The 20,533-nt window shown below is 40.7% G+C and overlaps 1 protein-coding gene across 2 annotated transcripts in view; it reads left to right on the forward strand.

Moving 5' to 3' along the window:
- PARP14 (poly(ADP-ribose) polymerase family member 14) overlaps nt 1–20,533 on the forward strand; it is a 49,417-nt gene that overhangs the window by 8,927 nt on the left and 19,957 nt on the right. Inside the window, exons 4-11 of one of the 2 annotated variants that reach the window (XM_082839713.1) lie at nt 364–606; nt 3,339–3,575; nt 8,781–11,002; nt 13,056–13,292; nt 13,830–14,051; nt 16,852–16,930; nt 19,346–19,495; nt 19,810–19,872. In XM_082839713.1, the coding sequence (XP_082695839.1) occupies nt 364–606; nt 3,339–3,575; nt 8,781–11,002; nt 13,056–13,292; nt 13,830–14,051; nt 16,852–16,930; nt 19,346–19,495; nt 19,810–19,872 (3,453 nt within the window). The remainder of the gene's footprint in view (nt 1–363; nt 607–3,338; nt 3,576–8,780; nt 11,003–13,055; nt 13,293–13,829; nt 14,052–16,851; nt 16,931–19,345; nt 19,496–19,809; nt 19,873–20,533) is intronic. The other variant, XM_082839714.1, reaches the window with a different exon arrangement.

Here is a 20,533-nt window from a genome sequence, read left to right on the forward strand (position 1 = left end):
AATAGACAATTAAGTACTATTTTTTATTTTAATTATATTAAGCTAAAAGTCCTCTAAGATCTGTTTTTTTAAAAAAATATATTTTTTTATTTGGCTGCGTTGGGTCTTCACTCTAGTTGCGGCCCCTGCGGCATGTGGGATCTTATTTCCCTGCCCAGGGATCGAACCCATGTCCCCTGCATTGGAAGGGGGATTCTTAATCACTGGATCACCAGGGAAGTCCCCTAAGATATGTTTTATTTGAGTTAGCCAAGAGACCAGGAAGGGAACAGGGCAGTGTAATTAGCTTATGATAATTTACTTTGCTAAGAACATGGTAGATAAATATAACATCTTGTACCCTTTTTGTCTCCCTAAAATCAGATGCATCAGAAGAACTAGATGCAAATATCTCTTTCAACAGAAGATCAGAAAAAAAGGAAGACGCCCCAAAAGAATGTGAAAATATTTCCTCTTTGGTTGCATTTGAAAATCTGAAGGCAAATGTGACTGATACGATGCTAATCTTCTTAGTGGAGAACATAAGTGGCCTGACCAATGATGACTTTGAAGTGGAATTAATACAAGATTTTAATGTTGCTGTAGTTACCTTTCAAAAATATACTGGTAAGATCAAAGGATGCTCCATTTGTCAGCCTACTTTGCACTACACTTTGGGATTTGGGACACCTAGATTATGGAACGTTTCTGAAAGCTTCACTCTTTCTAATAGCTAGTAAGAGAGGACTCCAAGTTAATACAGATGCTTTCTTATTTTGAAAGAGAAGCAAATTCATTCTGAAACCAAATTCTGATTTTTTTTAATAAGTTTATTCATTTTATTTATTTATATTTGGCTGCGTTGGGTCTTTGTTGCTGTGCGCAGGATTTCTCTAGCTGCAGCGAGCGGGGGCTACTCTTTGTTGCTGTGCGCGGTCTTCTCATTGTGGTGGCTTCTCATTGCAGAGCATGGGCTCTAGGCGCGCAGGCTTCAGTAGTTGTGGCACAGGGCTCGGTAGTTGTGGCTTGCAGTCTCTAGAGTGCAGGCTCAGTAGTTGTGGTGTACGGGCTTAGTTGCTCCGCCGCATGTGGGATCGTCCCAGACCAGGGCTCGAACCCGTGTCCCCTGCATTGGCAGGCAGACTCTTAACCACTGCACCACCAGGGAAGTCCCTCTGGTATGTTTAATAAGTCAAACTTTATTGTATGAGTTTGTGTGTGTGTGAGAGAGAGAGACAGACAGACAGACAGAAAGAACACACTGAAACAGAAATCTAAAGTCAGGTTATTAAAGAGATTCCAAGCAAAGGACTCAATGTTTTCCCATGTGTTATCTCATTGGGACGAGTAAATATTGATCTGTGTTACTAAACTGGACTTATTGGAGAGTAATAATAACAGCAAATACTCATATAGTGTTACTATAAGTCAAGTACTATGCTAAGTTTGTTCCATGTATTAATTTATTTGTTCCTTTCAACAACCTTTTGAGATTATTATTATTCCTCATCTAACAGTTGAGGAGACAGAGACACAGAGATGATAATCGGAGACAGAGATGCTAATAACTGGAAGAACTGGATTTGAACTGAAGCAGCCTACCTCTACAGAGCTTGTTCTCTTACCCCTTTACCATATATTTCCTTAGTGGGGTTGGCTAAAAAGTTCGTTTGGGTTTTTTGTAACATTTTACAGAAATACTTTCATGGTTGTCACATATGCAGGGATGAGTAAGTGCATGTGACGCAGAAAGTGAGTGCTCTTTAAGGTCTGTATGAGGAGTCTGTGGACAGTTTCTGAGATTGGAAGAGCCATCTCTGGAAGTCAAGGAAATTTTCCAATTCCAAGCCCTCACTATTCCATGGCCATGGCAGTGGAATGGTTGATCTTAATCAACCAGCACAGGTCATGAAGTCAAAATTCTAGTTCCACCATTTAACTAATTATCTGAGGTTGACCACGTTACTACCCTCTGTGTGCTTTACTTTCCTCATCTATAAAATGGGGACAATAATACTTACCTAATAGAGTTTCTGTGAGGATCAAATAAGATGGTGTTTGAAAAGCTCTTAACGTAGTACCTGAGACATGATAAGGACTCAATAAAGGGAGCTATTATTACTTCAAATTTATGATTATTTCTTATAAAGGTAAAACTAAGTTGACTTGCTTTTGTTCATTGATCAAAAATCTTGATACCTACTACGTGCCAGGTACTTGTCTTGCTGTAGGTACATAGATGAATTTTTTGGTTCCTGCTCTTGAGGAACTTGTGTGGAGCAGGGAGGAAATCCATTCATAAGTGAACAATGAAGATGCAAGAGGAGAAGCTGCTTCCCTCATCTGTGAACAGCAGGCTGTGGGGAATGGGAGGAAAGAGGACACAAGAATGGTGGCTTGGTATTTCTTTGAAGTTTATACTCCAGCAGTACCAGGCTATCAGGTCTCAGATATGCTGTGTTGCTACACACCCCTGCTGGTCCCTCTGCCTGAAATGTTTCCTCCCCTTAAATACCCGGTAAACTCTTCTTCATCCTTCAAAACTCAGATCAGTGACTACTTACTCTGGGAATCCTTGTCTGATTCCCAGTATTAATCTTCCCACCTCATTTGATCCCCAAATAGGCCATTTGTTTGCTTTCAAGACTTCCTCCCTCCTGGATGGTGAACTTTCAAGGAGCTGTTATATCCATCCCCTCTATCCCCAGATCCTAGCCTGGAGCCTGTTACATCATGGGCTCACCGTCAATATTTATTAATTTGAAAGAGATAATTGGGCTGAGTCTGGAAGGAGGAACAGGACCAGGGTAAAAAAATTGGAGAAGGGCGCTTTAGACAGAGGAAATTGTATATACAGAGGCAAAAGAGAATGTAGTTTTCAAAATAATCACTGGGTTTTGTGGCAGTGTGGAAAATAAAATGAATGGTCGGTAATAACAAGAGGTGACATTTAGAAATTAGTTTGAAGTCAGATAGCCAAGGGCATTGTAAGCCTAGCCAAGGAGCTTGAACTCATGCCTGCAGGTAATGGGGAGCTCAGGAAGGAGTGAAATGAGGAGATTTGTATTGTAGAGCGTGCATTCAGGTGGTGATGTCAAGGAGGGGTGGAAGGGGCTGTGACTAGAGGCAGGCGCACGACTCAGTGTCAGCAATCCAGGTAACACATTTCTATGTGCATTGCTGTTCAGAGACTGGAAGCTTTAGGCACGTAGATTCTCATGTGGGAATTAAAATCTTGCATTTAAAAATTGAGTGCTTAGCCTCCCTCCTTTATCTCAATTAATATTCAGTTTCTTCTATATAATATAAAGATATAATCATAACTTTTGATTGATTGATTAATTGATTATGGTTTGTAGATGCCCTGAAATTTGTTGATGAATGTGTCAAGCACCATTCAGTGAAAGAACTTCAGCTTTCTGCAAGACTTCTGGAAGTGACAAAAACAGTGCGAGTTGAAAACCTGCCACCTGGTGTTGATGACCATGATTTGAAATGTTTATTTGAAAATCCTCGTAACGGAGGGGGAAGAGTGGCCAGCATTGAATGTTTTCCTGACGAGAGTTCAGCACTGATTGAATTTTTCGACAGAAAAGGTAATACCTATTAGCCTAATTTTGTAAACCTTACCTAGCATAATTAAAACCATTTTAATAGATCTTAACAGTTAACAGTTGAATTCTGATGTATTTTATTTTTATCTGTATATATTTTTGTTTTTTTTGTTTTTAAAATTTATTTATTCATTTATTTATTTTATTTTGGGCTGTGTCGGGTCTTAGTTGCGGCACACGGGACCTTTGTTGTGGTGCGCTGGCTCAGTAGTTGAGGTGTGCGGGCTTCTCTCTAGTTGTGGCGAGTGGGCTCCAGAGTGTGTGGGCTCTGTAGCTGCGGCACACAGGCTCTCTAGTTGTGGCTCGTGTGCTCAATAGTTGCAGCACGTGCGCTTAGTTGCCCTGTGGTATGTGGGATCTTAGTTCCCCGACCAGGGATCGAACCCATGTCCCCTGCACTGGAAGGCAGATTCTTAACCACTGGATCACCAGGGAAGTCCCTCCATATATATTTTTGGAAATCCAAGTAGCAATCCCATACGTCTGGTATATCATGCTAAGTGAATCCAGTGATTCAAAACTTTAGAGAAGTAATGTCAAGTTTTTGAAAGATATGAGGAGATTCTCTCATGGGTCTGTACTTATGACAGACTGAAAAATATATAATTCTTAGAGTCTTTGAGATACCGTATTTAAAGAGGTGATCTCTGTTTTAGCTATACATTTGGTAGAAATTCTCAAGTTAACTTCAACAAGATTAGGTAAAGAAATACTCAGAAACACACAGTTCCTATAAAGTATCTTCACTTCCTGCTTCACTTGTCAGTGTCATCATTCAGAAATTAATAGGGGTGGTTTCACATGATCCGTGGACGCCTGCTGGATTGTTCTTTGCAATGACCCTGTGAAAACCTTGCCCAGCTGAACCTTAGGGAAATGTTTCTGAGGGATTCGTAGACATAGATTGCCAGTTCTCTGAGGCATGTGCAAGGTCAGCTTGGAGATTCCACTGATGTTCAGAGGTCAGGGCTGAGGAGTAGGAATTAGGGAGCCGGACTTCTTAGGGAAAGAAGGAACGTTGTGCTTGGGATCAACTGAGGGAGGATGAGATAGGATCATGTGAAATGCCACTCACTTAAAGTAAACTGTTTCATAGGGGTACTTGGAGGAACCTCCTTTCAGCTGTTATGAGTTGGGGAAATTGTGGTGAAGGTATGGTTTGGATTAAAATGGAATGAGAGACCTAGCGTTCCTTGGGCAGAGGGATGAAAGATGAGCTTCTGTTGCGTGTTCTTTAAATCTCTCTCAGGGAAATTTACCTTGGGCCCAGGGGGAGAGCTACATAGAACTGTTACTCTAGAAGTTAACCTCCCAGCTTATGATGGGAGTTGACAACTATGGGGCTTTCGATCATCTTGAGGGCATGGGGCAGTTGGGTGTGTCCTCAGAATGTCTATGTTACATGTGTATGAATAATAATAGGAGCTATTTTATTCAGGTTTATTTTGTGCTAGAGCCACACTCGTAGGGCACTCTCAAAAGTTGCTCTTTGCCCTGACCTCTTTGCACCATCTGACTATGTTGACCACACCTTCTCCTCAAAACTCACTCATTCCCTGTTCTCTGTGTCTGAGATACACTGTGTCTGATTTTCCCTTTCTCTCTCTGGCTGTGTCTTCTTATGAATATGACTTACACTTGCACAGCTCTGCAGGGTGCTACCAAGTGCATTCTCAGACACTGCTTTATGGGCGTTGCTATTATTGTAATCCCTGTTTTACAAATGAAGAAACTGAGGCACAGGAAGGGCCAATAACTTGACCAAGGTTACACAGCTAGTAAGTGACAGAGCCGGGATTTGAACCTGGGTAGTCCGGCCCCATAATCTGTGCTCCTAACTTCTCCACTTTCCCCCAATCTCCTGTACATCTATAACATTAATTTTTCTTGTAGGATATTTCACCACTTACAATGAGTTAATAATGAGGCAAACTGTAGATAAAGCTGAATTAAAAACAGAATTTATTTAGCAATATTGTACTTTATATAGATCATTTGAGAGGAATAAGTTAGGCAGTTTACTCTGAAATTATTTTGTTCAACTTCACAGAATCCAATTCACAAAATCTTAAGGAAGGGAACTCTTATCGAATGCTTGTTGTACATGAGATCTTTTTTTAAAAAAATATTTTATTTATTTATTTATTTGGCTGTGCTGGGTCTTAGTTGCTTCATTCGGGATCTTGAGTAGCGGCATGCGAACTCTTAGTTGTGGCACGCATGTGGGATCTAGTTCCCTCACCAGGGAGCATTGGGAGTGCAGTGTCCTATCCACTAGACCACCAGGGAAGTCCCTACATGAGATCTTTTGCTGTGTTTTCTGCCATGGTATCTCATCACTGAATCCTCCTAAGAACCTGCACAGTTATATCGTTTTTTGTTTTTTTTTTTTTAACAGAGGAGGAAAACAGGATGGAGAGCTTAAGCCACTTTAAGGTGATATCTGTGATGGTTCTTGGGTCAGACAGACCTGAGTCCAAATGCCTGGCTTTGGTGCTTACTAGCTTTGTGATCTTGGGGAAGTTACTTTAACCCACCAAAGCCTCTATTTTCCATCTGTAATAGAGGGCTCACATTACTACTTACCTCAGAGGAATGTTGTGAGGATCAAATTAAATTGTACCTGCAGAGTGCTTGGCACATGGTGGTACTCACTGGTACTCAGAATCTGTTCCAGGCCATGGTGGGAAGTTGAAGCCATGAGTCTGGGCCTCTGAAGGCCACTTTTTTTTCATTAGGTCTGGCTCCAGGCCTAGGAGCCAATCGTGCACAAGGTGAAGTTATTTTTAATATCTTTTCACAAGATGCTGTTTTAATCCAAGTTGTTACTGGAGTTCATTCTAATTCCCTTCCTGCTTAGACCCCTTGTAGCTGTCTAATAACTAACACAAAGTGAGGAGGGGTTTGGGGGAGAAGAGTACCCCTACACACACACAGGGACTGTCATAGTAAATGTGGCAGGAAGGGGATTAGAGCAGGGACAAGGGATGTACAGGACTTATCGAATCAGAGTCTCTGGGGCTGGGCTCTCTGATGACTGTGAGGATGCTCTTTGTTTGGAACCCTTGGAACAGGGGCAAGAGCATGGGCTTTGGGGTTAGACAGACACTGGCTTGAATCTTAGCTCAGATCTTTACAGTCTGTGTGACCCTATTCGAGTTACCTAACATTTCCTAGCTTCAGTTTTATCAATTGTAAAAAGGGATGATAATAATCGTGTCTCTACCTCAGAGGTTTGTTGTGAGCATTAAATATATGTAAACCACTTAGAATATTGTCTGACACGTAGTAAGCTGTTATAATTATTATTATGCTCCTCCTCTCAGAAGTATTAACAGAATCTAAGTCATCTGTGAAATCTGAAACTGTGCAACTGTACAAGAAGAAATAAATAACATGATTCTTAGATTAGCTTTGCTTTGAGCTGGAAAGTATTCTTCACACTGGAGCAAACATTATCCCCTTGCTGGTGACCAAACTCTTCTCTCTCTCTCTTTTTTTTTTTGTTTTTTGCATTTCACCACTATTTTTTTATTTTTTATTTTACTTATTTATTTATTTATTTTTAACATCTTTATTGGAGTATAATTGCTTTACAGTGGTGTGTTAGTTTCTGCTTTATAACAAAGTGAATCAGTTATACATATACATATATCCCCATATCTCTTCCCTCTTGTGTCTCCCTCCCCCCGACCCTCCCTATCCCACCCCTCTAGGTGGTCACAAAGCACCGAGCTGATCTCCCTGTGCTATGAGGCTGCTTCCCACTAGCTATCTATTTTACGTTTGGTAGTGTATATATGTCCATGCCACTCTCTCACTTTGTCACAGTTTACCCTTCCCCCTCCCCATATCCTCAAGTCCGTTCTCTAGTAGGTCTGTGTCTTTATTCTCGTCTTACCCCTAGGTTCTTCATGACATTTTTTTTTCTTAGATTCCATATATATGTGTTAGCATACGGTATTTGTCTTTCTCTTTCTGACTTACTTCGCTCTGTATGACAGACTCTAGGTCCATCCACCTCACTACAAATAACTCAGTTTTGTTTCTTTTTATGGCTGAGTAATATTCCATTGTATATATGTGCCACATCTTCTTTATCCATTCATCCGATGATGGGCACTTAGGTTGTTTCCATCTCCGGGCTATTGTAAATAGAGCTGCAATGAACATTTTGGTACATGACTCTTTTTGAATCATGGTTTTCTCAGGGTATATGCCCAGTAGTGGGATTGCTGGGTCATATGGTAGTTCTATTTGTAGTTTCTTAAGGAACCTCCATACTGTTCTCCATAGTGGCTGTACCAATTCACATTCCCACCAGCAGTGCAAGAGTGTTCCCTTTTCTCCACACCCTCTCCAGCATTTACTGTTTGTAGATTTTTTGATGATGGCCATTCTGACCGGTGTGAGATGATACCTCATTGTAGTTTTGATTTGCATTTCTCTAATGGTTAATGATGTTGAGCATTCTTTCATGCGTTTGTTGGCAATTTGTATATCTTCTTTGGAGAAATGTCTAAATAAATTTATTTATTTATTTATTTTTGGCTGCATCAGGTCTTTGTTGCTGCACATGGGCTTTCTCTAGTTGCAGCGAGCAGGGGCTACTCTTCGTTGCCGTGCACAGTCTTCTCATTGCGGTGGCTTCTCTTGTCGTGGAGCGTGGGCTCTAGGTGCGTGGGCTTCAGTAGTTGTTGCACAAGGGATCAGTAGTGTGGCTCGTGGGCTCTAGAGCGCAGGCTCAGTAGTTGTAGCGCACGGGCTTAGTTGCTCTGCTGCCTGTGGGATCTTCCCGGACCGGGGCTCAAACCCGTGTCCCCTGCATTGGCAGGCGGATTCTCAACCACTGCGCCACCAGAGAAGTCCCTCTTCTGTCTTTCTTAACCTGGTGGTGATATATCAGTGTTATCAGAAAAACAGAAAAATAGAATTTATTTAACAGAATTTCAACATAGAGTGTTCTTGGCTGGAAAGTAATTATTCCATGAAATAAGGAATCCCTGTGCAGTGTTAATACTTATCAGTTTATATTTGAGCACTCTGGGAGTAGTGCTGTTAATAGCATGTAACATCAAAGTTCTACAAACATTAGGATTTTTTTTTCTCTAAAATAGGAAAGCTTGTTTGCTTGTTTTTTCATCTGAAACATATTACACTGAGATTACTTAATTTCTTTCCTTTAAGTGTTAGACACCATCATGACCAAGAAACTTGACCTCAATAATATGCCGCTCTCTGTGTTCCCGTACTATACTTCTTTGGGCACAGCCCTGTATGGACAGGAGAAGCCTCTGATCAAGCTTCCAGCACCATTCAGAGAATCACTGGATCTTTCCTTATGGAAGTTCTTGCAGAAGAAGAATCACCTGATTGACAAGATAAATGATGAAATGAGACATTGTCACTGTGAGCTAACATTGTGCCAGCTTGGCAGTGAAGTGATCATCAGACCTGCAGCTACCTTAGTCAGTCAAGGAAGACCAAGAATCAAGACCTGGCAGGAAGATGCTTCTGCAGTATTCTCTGGTATCCGGTCTAAGTATACAGTGACCTCATTTAAAGTGGATTCAAAAGTATGGGACATCATAAAAGACAATTTAGAAGATGATAGGATTTTGATTGAGTTTGATGCACTAACAGGGATTGCAACCTTAGTGGGGAAATCAGAGGATGTACAAAACATTGAGCCACAGATCAAGGACTTAATAGAAAGCACCATTCTAGAAATGAGAAGAGAAGAGCAAAGTCTGAAGCAAAAACTGGCCATTTCTCCAGGAAGGTATTCACTTCTGTTGTACAGCGGTGTACTGGAGTATCTCCACACGGAGTGCCCAGAGGTGGAGATTTTTTATGATGAAGCCTCTCAACACATGTACTTCAAAGGACTCCCTGCAGATGTGTATAAAGTAAAGTGTGAAATCCAGGAAAAGGTATACACCATGGCTCAGAGAAACATTCAGGTTTATCCAGAGGTTTTTCAGTTTCTGCAACAGGTTGACTGTGCAGAATTCTCTAAGTCTCTCTTTATAGCACAGAACATTCTTGCAGTTTATGAGCTAGAGGGCACAACTGTTCTCTTAACTGGTGCTTTTTCTGAAGTCCTGTTAGAAGCTGCAAAGCAAATGGTCAGAGCCTTAAAATATAAGTGCATTGACATTGAAGACAGGGAAGTTCTTAACAGTAAGAAATGGAAATGGCTCATTTGCAATTTGCGTAAGAAACACAATTCCTCCTCAAAGACTGTAATAATCCATGAGGTAACTTCAGCAACCACAGCCCAGGTCATCATCACAGGCTGTGTGAGAGAAGTAAATGAAATCTATGACTTGCTTTTTGACTTCCTGGAAAAACACACAAAAATAGAGAAATTGATTGAAGTAAAGCCTTCCTTAGTTATTGATTACTTAAGGGCAGAAAAGCTACTGTGGCAAAAGATAAAGAAGATGAATGTTCAGGTAATTTTTAATCCTGAGAACAAGCGAAAAGGCATTTTACTAACTGGCCCAAAGACCAAAGTCCTGGAGGGAAAGAACATTGTCACGCAAGCCTGGGATTTGGTCTGCGTTAAAAGCTTCCATATTGATAAGCCAGGAGCCAGTCAGTTCTTCCAGGATAAAGCACGGTATTATAAAAGTGAGGTCAGAAGGTTATTTGGTTGTTTTATTGAACTACAGAAGGATGGTGGGCAGAGGTGCTTGTTTCAGACAGATTTAGCCCCTGGAGTCTCGCTGATTGTGCAGCAAGGAGACTTGACCCAGTTCCCCGTCGAGGTGGTGGTGAATGCGGCCAATGAGGAACTCAAGCTCAAGGGGGGCTTGGCGGCTGCTCTTTTAAAAGCAGCTGGCCCTGAGCTCCAAGAAGACTGTGACCGGATAATGAAGACAAGACAGGCCAGGATCTTACCTGCCTGTGCCGTCATCTCGAAAGCAGGAAAGCTCCCGTACCACCACGTGATCCACGCAGTAGGGCCCCAGTGGAAGAGTGATGATGCCCAGAAATGTGTGTGGCAGTTAAAGACTGTTGTAAAAGAAAGTCTCCATTTGGCTGTAAAACACAAGTACCGATCCATAGCCATCCCTGCTATTAGTTCCAGAGCCTTCGGCTTTCCCCTACCCCAGTGTGTGCAGACCATTATTTTGGCGATCAAGGAATGGTTCCAGTGTAAACAGGATGGATGCAGCTTGAAAGAGGTTTACCTTGTGGATATAGCTGAGAAGACTGTTGAGGCCTTTGCTGAAAGTGCAAAAATTATATTTAAAGACACCCTGCCTGATGTTGCTTCCCTGCCCAGTTTACCAGCAGCAGTCCAGCCCAACTTGAGAAAAGATCATGGAAAAGGAGCAAGTCTGGTGTCCCCAGAAGGCCTGAGGATCCTGTTGGTGGAAGGAGATGTGCAGAGTGCTACAGTGAGTGCCCCTGTTTTCAGAACACCCACCAGCGTGCTGGGACTCCAGTTAGCCTGTTGCTAAAGGGAGATTAGGATCAAGGGGAGAATCCCATGCCCTCCATCCCTGCCTTGAAACAGGTTTCCTTAGAAAATTGGGCTACTTCACCAAGGCATTCACTAATTGAGATTGGCCAATTACCCGGGGGAGCTGATAGCATGTTCCGATCACTAGTTTCCAGTAAGTGTGAAAATCCACAATAATACCTAACATTTACGAGGCCCTCTATGCTTTTTCAGTGCTCTTACACCTGTCATATTTTGGCATATCTAAGGTTAATTTCCTGTCACATTCACTGATAGCAGATGCAGAAAAATTAGAGCATAACACGGGGACGGAAGACAGTAATCTTATCAGCGGAACTGAACCAGAGGGTTCTGAGTTTGAGGGACCATCAGCTCCCAACACCATTAAGAAAATGTAGGGAGGAAGGTAGAAAGTGACCTGGGGAAGGTCTGGGTATTATGTGGGGACAATTCTTATAGCTCTGCCAGGGGGTGACATGTTTTTTAAAAATACTTAGCATTTAAAGTATTTAAAAATACTTTAAAAAGGTACTTAGCAACCTTTTCAACACAGGCTCTAACTAATCCAAACAGTCCTGGAAGCCCCCTGCTGTGCCAGGTGTTAACTTTCTGAGCTGGGCGAATATGGGCAGTCCTGGGGCAGGGATGCTTAGGGAAGGCCATTTGCATATTTATTTGGAGAAAAGTCTATTCACATCCTTTGCTTACTTTAAAATTGAGTTACCTTTTTATTATTGAATTTTAAGAGTTCTTTATATATTCTGGATACAGGTCCTTTAACAGATATATGATTTGCAAATATTTTCTCCCATCCTGTGGGTCATCCTCCTGTTTTGTTCAAGTTGTTACTTGGTTTAAAATATTTTTCATTTTGTTTAAAATATGGAAAGAGATTGTAAAAAATTAGATCTCTACTTACAGTAAGCTTAAATCATAATTACAAGAATAATAGCTAACACTGTTTACTATGAGCCAGGCACTCTACTAAGTGCTTGACATGCATCTTCTTATTCAGTGCCATGAGGCAGATTCCAGGATTATTATTATTCTCATTTCACAGATGAAGGAATGAGATTTAGAGGGGTTAAATAATTTGCCCAAATCCCACATTTAACAACTGATGGAGCTAGGGTTGGAATGTGCATTGCTCTATTTCAAAATATTAAAAATAATTTTGTTTCTCATTGAAAAGAACAAGCAAATAAACAAAAATCTCTTTTGGCCAAGGGTCAGTAATTGGATTGAGTTCCAATCCTCATTCACCTTGAACGCTGAGTAGTAAGACATTCCTTCCGTGCCTTTCACTCCCATAGGTGTGTGCCCTCTGAAGCCAAGACCTGCTCTGCATTACTCCTCAGTGACCCACGTGGGGCAGCTTTGACAATCACTTGGTCACAGTCCCTCTCCTGTCTTCTCTTGGTGTCTTAGTCAAGCCTGATTAATCTGCTCACATTAACTGTCCTGCTGAAAAAGCTCCCATGGCTCTTCACTGCTGCTGGGAAGTCCAGTTGGCTTGGCACTCGAGGCCTTCTGTAGTCTGTGCTCAGAGTAACATTTCTAGCCTGGCTGGCACCATTTTGCTGCAGAAGCTCTCTATCAGGTCAAACTGATCTCCTTGCCGCTCACAACCTGCCATGCTTCTGTCCATGCTGTTGCCCCTTCCCCATCTCTGCCTGCTGCAACTATTCCCACTTCTCAGACACCACATCGCTCATAGTGTCTTTACTAGCCTCTGAAGGCACTTCCTCTGGACTCCTTTGGTGATCCCATACCATTTATGTATTGCTCTTTGACAGCTCTCTTTTGTCCTAGAGTGTTATTTAAATAAGTATCTAATAACACTCTCTTTTGGGGTGGTATTTCAATCTCTGAAAACTTAATCATCTTAGTTGTCCCCCATTGTGCCAAGCCCGGGGGCTCAAATACAGTAATCCTTGATGAATGCTTTTTCTTACAATTTGAAACAAATTGTTGGTTTTGTCTTTAAGACCGATGTGGTTGTCAACTCCATTTCGTCGGATCTTGAGCTCAATAGAGGGCCCCTTTCCAAGGCCCTCTTGGAAAAAGCGGGACAAAAGCTCCAGGAGGAGCTGAAGACAGCTGGACAAGGGGTGGCTGTTGGGGTCGGCACAGTTATCCAAACCAGTGGTTGCAATCTGCACTGCCACCGTGTGCTTCACGTGGTGGCTCCGGACTGGACAAATGACAGCACATCTTCACACAAGGTGGGACCTGGTTTTAAATTCTCCAGGAAATTAAGTAGCCCTTTGGACTCTCCTTTCAGTAGAATGTAGCTTGAACCCTGGCTGTGTCTGTTCTGTAATAACAGCACATTCTCATAGCCGTTTCTTTCAGCTGTAGCTGACTTCTCCCAAGGACCAGTTAATAATAGAAATTGATTACAGTTCTCAACCATTGCTGGGACTCGGGGAAGAATTATTGAAGATAGCACTCTTTAGTGAGGAAGGAAAAGTGAGGGCATGAAGAGTGGAAGAGACTGAAGGAACAGAACAGTAGCTGCTTTGCTTCTTTCCTTCATTGCTGAGTGAGTTTGAATCTTTTTGGAGGGTCTCACACATTCTTCTTTACTTTTCCTTTTTTACTCCTCTGTTTTCCTTTCCCCTTCTGACTGCCCTTAACCTGCCTTTTGTTGAAAGGAAAAAGGAGTAGAGAGAGATCACAGAGTTGCTAAATTCTTGTTCTTTTTGTTCGAACTCTGATTTCCAGGCAAAATGTATAAGAATGTGCTTTGTGCTTTTCAGATCATGGAAAACATAATCAGAGAATGTTTGGAAATCACTGAGAGTTTGTCCTTAAACTCAATTGCATTTCCAGCAATAGGAACAGGAAATCTGGGGTTTCCTAAAAACATTTTTGCTGAATTAATCACCTCAGAAGTGTTCAAATTCAGTAGCAGGAATCAACCCACAACTTTACAAGAGGTTTGCTTTCTGTTGCACCCAAGTGATCATGGAAATATTCAGGTACAGTCTTTCTCATTACTCGTTATTTTGGCAACTGAGCCCTAACGTGTTCAAGTATCTTCTTGGTCTGATAGGTTGTTTCTTTCATGTATTTTCACACAGGAAAGTAAAAGAGTAGTGTGGACTAGTTGCAGCACGGCAAATTTCAAGCACATTTTTGGATATAGAAAAAAATTTGACTTCTTATTAAGAAAAATTTGAAACATATGCAAAAGTAAACCAAATAGTATAATGAAATCCCTTGTACCCATCGTTCAGCTTCATAGTTATCAACCTATGCCCAGTGTGTTTCATCTCTATCTCCATTTATTTCCCTTCCTCCCATACTGTTTTTGAAGCAGATCCCATATATACCTTTTACCCATAAACAATTCAGTATTTGTTTTAGACATTAGGATTCTTTTTCAAAAGTAATCTAAGTACAATACTATTTCACACCTAAAAGAAATTGGCAGTCATTCCTTTATTTCATCAATTATCATGTCAGTGTTCACATTTCCAACTGTTTCATAAGTATTTTATTTTGTTTTTATAGCTTGTTGGTTTCAATCAGAATCCAAATAAGGCCCAAATATTGCAATGGAGTTGACATATCCCTTAAGCCTCTTCTAATCTATAGAATTTCCTTCCATATGAACATAGAAATTTTAATACATAATATAAAAGCTCAGTTGTGGTCCTACAAATAGGAGAATGTCAGAATAAGATACAACTGAAGGCTCAGCACATCCCCATAGGAGTAAGACGGTTGAGACCAGAAATACCAGAACCATCTTTGGTCACAGAGAGTCCATCAACCAGCTCACGTTTGCTGAACACCAGCTGTGAGTAAGCCTCTGGACTCAGCATTATGGGGGAACAAGAGGCATTTAATATGAGGCCATTATTCCTGCCCTGCAAGTCCTTAGAGTCCAGGAGAGTAGATGATATTAATTGTTTGAAAAGTTCCATGATAATGCAAGAATTAAACAGATTAAGGCTAGCAACCCAAGAGATGTCCATAGATCATTGGACTAACTGAATTTTTAGGTCATACTTAATTTTTTTTCTGGACCTAGACACTACCTTTAAATACTTTGGAAGCAAACAAATCTAAATGCTAATCAGACAGCTAAACCACCTGGGCAAAATATGTGGTCCATTTAGTTGGCCTGCATAACTACAGTCATTTCTAGTCAATAAATGCTGTGTGAACAACCTCCCTATGACTTGCATTGTACAAAGTGATGTGGATTACAGAATGGGTATGTTGCATGTACTCTCCCTCCTATAAATCATAATTACTTTGGGAGCTAAGATTTATACACATAAAATGAACTAGAGACATGAAGTGCTGAGAGTTTTTGAATGAATGGCTGAGTTCATTGTAGGGAAGTGAGTCCTGTGACATGGATCTGAACCCTCGAATCTCACTCTTTCTGTGCATCGTCAGCCTTTGTTATCTTTCCTAAAGATTCAAATTCTGCAAGTATTTTGTAAAGGGATTAGTCTATACAGACATCTTTATTGCCATCGGAAATAGTACTGATTCTCCATACGTGGCTGTGACAATTTTTCTCTTAAGACTTTTAAAGACAGTTAAGCTTTGGTCATATTTTCACAAAAATCAGCAAAACTTATTGAAATATTTATAGGTGGAGACTGTAACAGAGGTTGCACCAGCAGCCTATGGTCGGAACATAGCCTTTAGATGTGCTTTATTTGGGCTATTTTTAAAAAATTTGAATCAGTTGCTGGCATTTAGGAATCAAACTTGTCACATAAAACTCCAGATGTCCACTGGGACCTAAAAATTCAAAAGTTCTGGCACCTTGGACATGGATTTCTGCCTGAACAGTTCGCTGTGGCCAAATGGCAGCTCCTCTCTAGTTCTCCAGAGTCAAACCAGTCCAGCTTTACACCTGTCCACCTTTACACCTGTAGATCACGTGCCTGGTGCCTGGAGAACCCTGGCTCTGTAGTCTCTCCTGGTCCTTCTCCCATTATTGTATCAGCCTTTTAGCCAAGATGTTACTTGTTTTTTTTTCCAACAAAATTTCCTGTTGCTTGTTTACAAGGAGGAAGAAAGTGATGATTTTGGGGTGTCACTAACCAGGCAAAGAAATGGAATTCCAGCCTCTTGCTCCAAAAACACTACTCCCCTAGCTGTTTCTCTCCTGGTACAAATAAGAAGTTAAAAACTGAAGTGTTTGGGTCCTTGTGATTGTCTTTCTCTTAACACTGTAGTTTTAACAACAACAAAGTATTTACTTTTACTGATTATGAAAGTAATACATGTTCATTGTAGAAACTTTAAACAATAAAAAATGCATAAATTCTTTTAGTTGTATTTCATCTTAGTCTTCTTTTATATATGTGGACTTTTAAACGTGGTATTATATAATGTAATTTAGTATCATTCTTTTTTCATTTAATAGTATGAAATAAGCATTTCCCTATTCCATTAACTATTCTTTGAAAACATAATTTTTAATGGCTGATAAATACTCCAACATATGGACATACTAAAATTTATTTAACCATTTCCCTGTTGGATTTTTAAACTGTTTATTTTTTTCTCAATTACAAATAGTATTGTAGTTATATTTTTGTTCACATCTTTGATAGTTTTCATAGTTTGTATTTACAGAAATAGAATTTATGAATTTTTCATAACGTAAAAATCTATAATGAAAATACATGATACTCTGAGAATTGTTCTCTCCTAAATATTTGTGCATGTAGGATCAGAAGGTCTGATGAATCAAATTCATTCATCTACAGAGAACTGTAGTGATTAAAACTGTCTTTGTATTTCTAGGCATTCTCAGATGAATTTGCCAGAAGGGCTAATGGAAATTTCATCAGTGACCAAGTTCCCAAGGCTGAAGATACACAAGGTTCAATAAAGCTTTTAAATAGAGAAATTATTTTTAGTTGCTAAATAAGTATTCAGTGTTAAGTGAAAAATGATAGGATAATTTTTATGAAAAAAACAATTTGTGATAAAGAAGATAATAAATTATACTCTACACACCTGAGCATGCAAGACACTGGCCATGTTTATGTGATCTGGGGTGAAAGAGTAGGCAGGCCAGATTATATAATCTGTACAATGGGTCTTTAAGTGGTGATGATGAGGCTACTATTTTCTAAGGATGATGTGATAAGTGTTTTCAGAAATAGACACATTTAAAGAGATGATACCAACCAAATGCTTCTCCTCTGTCAAAGCTACTTATATTTGAATTTATCCTATTTGGAGTTTGCTGAAGCTTGTTAAATCTGAGTATGTATGTCTTCAGATCTGGGGATTTTTCAGTCATCTCTTCAGATATGTTTTTCTGTACTGGTCTCTCTCGCCTCTCCTTCTGGTGCTCCAATAACATGAATGGTAAGCCTTCTGATAATGTCTCTGAGGGTCTGTTCTTTTTTTTTTTTTTTTTTTCCCAGTCTTTTTTCTCTTTGTTCTTCAGATTGGATAATATTTATTAATCTACCTCCAAATTCACTGATTCTTTTCTCTGTCTACTATACTATTGAGCTAATCCAGTGAATTTTCGATTTCAAATATTGTATTTTTAAGTTCTGAAATGTCCATTTGATTCTTATTTTATAGTTTATATTTCTCTGCAGAGACCCCTATTTTTCCATTCATTCCAAATCATTTCCATGCATTCAAGTGTGTTTACTTCGACCTCAGGGAGCGTAGTTATAGTAGATGCTTTGAAGTCTTTGTCTGATCATTCCAACATCTGAATCATCTTGGGATTAGCATCTATATTGAGTGTCTTTATCCTTGAGAATTGGTCACATTTTCCTGGTTCTTTGTATGACAAGCAATTTTGGATTATAGAATGGGCATTTTAAACATCGTGTTGTAAGACTTGGGTCCTGTTAAAATCCTCTGGAAAATGGTGCTTGTTTTGTTTGTTTGTTTGAGCAGGTAGCCAATCAGTTAATGTCATTCTACAAGTTCTGCCTCACTTTCTGTGTGGGCAGTGGTTCCAAGGTCAATTCCATTCTCAAGGCCTTTGCTGTGCAGCTTGGGTCTGCCCCACGTGCACAGCTCTGGGGTGAGCTCAGGGTTGACTCCAGTCTTACACAGAACAGGGGGTCACCACTCCAGCGTTCCCCTTACATTCTCTGACTTGCAAAAGCCCATTTTCCAGGTCTTCTGGCCAGAAGCACAAGGTTCTCTCAGAGTTGAAGCTGCCTGTTCTGTTGCCTCATTATTCTGCGTGATCAGGGGTGCCCTTGGGCAAAGCAGAGGGGGTGAGGGTTGAGGGGAGGGGACCAAATAAACAAAAACACAGGGATTTCCCATACACCACATATACACCTTTCAGACCACAAGGCCCTTTTTCCTGATTCTTCTGGACAGAAATACAGAATGTCTTTCAGAGTTTTAGCTCCCTGCGGTGCCACTGTGGAGTTCTGCAACCGGGGCACCTTGGTACAGGGCCTGGATTTAAAAAGGAAAAATATGGAACATAATGAGGCTTCTCTGCCATACTCTTCAGCTCACAGGGACCCATATTCCCAGTCCTCTGGCCGCAAAGACAGAGATTCTCTGAGAGTTTTGCTGCCTGTTCTCATTGTGTAGTTCTGTAACTAGGGCCATGCTTGGGTCAAAGCTGGGAGAGAAAAGAGGAAAAATTTCAAAACAAAACAAAATGGGAAGCAGCACAGGCTGCTCCTTCCTTTTTTTTTTTTTGCGGTATGCGGGCCTCTCACTGTTGTGGCCTCTCCCGTTGCGGAGCACAGGCTCTGGACGCGCAGGCTCAGCGGCCATGGCTCACGGGTGCAGCCACTCCGCGGCATGTGGGATCTTCCCAGACCGGGGCACAAACCCGTGTCCCCTGCATCGGCAGGCGGACTCTCAACCACTGCGCCACCAGGGAAGCCCTCCTTCAAGTTTTGACTCCTTTCCCCAGTCTGCCTGCTGTTGTGCATGTCTCAGTTCTCAGAGTGGCTTTTTGTATTTGTCCCATGTTTTTACTTGTAGTCAGTGGGAAAGAAAGGCTCAAGTGGGCTAATTCACCTCAGCCAGCAGCAGAAGGCCATGTTTGATATGTATTATATTTTATAATCCTTTTCCAGAAACAGACCATCAGGGGCTCAAGGCCAGGGCCAGGTTAAATGCCAGAGATCACAGAGAGAGAGACAGAGAGAGAGAGAGAAAGAGAGAGAGAGAGAGAGAGAGAGGGAGAGAGAGAGGGAGAGATGAGAGGGGCACAGGTGAGAACCATGAGACCTAAGTCATTCTTGCTGTTGTCGACTTGTTACTGAGTCTATTTTTTTTTTCTTATCAGGTTTATATGGGACTATTTCTAACCCTGATTCAGGAGTGCATGAAATGAAGATTGGGCCCATCATTTTCCAGGTAGCCTCTGGAGATATCACCAAAGAAGAGGCAGATGTGATTGTAAATTCAACATCAAAGACATTTAATCTCAAAGCAGGTACTTGACTTACGGAATTTTGACTAGTGTAATAGTCACAGTAGAGCCTGTGAAGGAGTTGCTATAGCCAAACTGGTTTCTACAACTTTGGCTTATTGCTATTAATTCATCATTTGAAAATTATTTTGACATTGTTTCTCATAATCGGGAACAGCTCTTTTATGAGTTTTTCTCCTTTGTTATCAGAAATACCCAAGTTATAGGGTTCCTTTGATGATGGGGAAAGCATTTAGATAATTAGGCAATCATTCTGATCCAGATGTCCTGTAATTTTTTTTATTCATGTGTGTAAACATCTTGCTTTTCTCATGCAGGGGTCTCGAAAGCAATTTTAGAACATGCCGGGAAAAGTGTGGAAATGGAATGTTCTGATCAAGGTAAGGCACAATGCTATCTTTTTGGTTCTAAGTTTTAAGTGAAGACTGAATAGGGGAAGCTATGGAGGATGAGGAAAGTCCTGGGATTGGGGAGACAACATATTGATCTTAAAATCATACCTTTTACTAAAGAATTCCAGTTGTAGAGAATTAGAAGTGAAAAGTCATCTCACAGTTAAAAAGAGAGGCGAGAAAGATTCATCAAAGGTAGTATTTCAGGAGTTTCTTATTCACATAAAATGCTTTATCTGCCAATTCAGACATTTTGTTTTTTAAACAATCAAAGAGTGGGTTCAAAGACTAAATCGACATTTCACCAAAGAAGACATGCAGATGGCCAAGAGGCACATGAAAAGATGCTCAACATCACTAATTATTAGAGAAATGCAAATCAAAACTACAATGAGGTATCACCTCACACCGGTCAGAATGGCCATCAACCCCAAATCTACAAACAATAAATGCTGGAGAGGGTGTGGAGAAAAGGGAACCCTCTTGCACTGTTGGTGGGAATGTAAATTGATACAGCCACTATGGGGAACAGTATGGAGGTTCCTTAAAAAACTAAAAATAGAACTACATATGACCCAGCAATCCCACTACTGGGCATAGACCCTGAGGAAAACATAATTAAAAAAGAGACATGTACCACAATGTTCAC

This window comes from Leucopleurus acutus (genome assembly GCF_964270905.1).
Source record: "Leucopleurus acutus genome assembly, chromosome: 5".
NCBI classification, from domain to species: domain Eukaryota; kingdom Metazoa; phylum Chordata; class Mammalia; order Artiodactyla; family Delphinidae; genus Leucopleurus; species Leucopleurus acutus.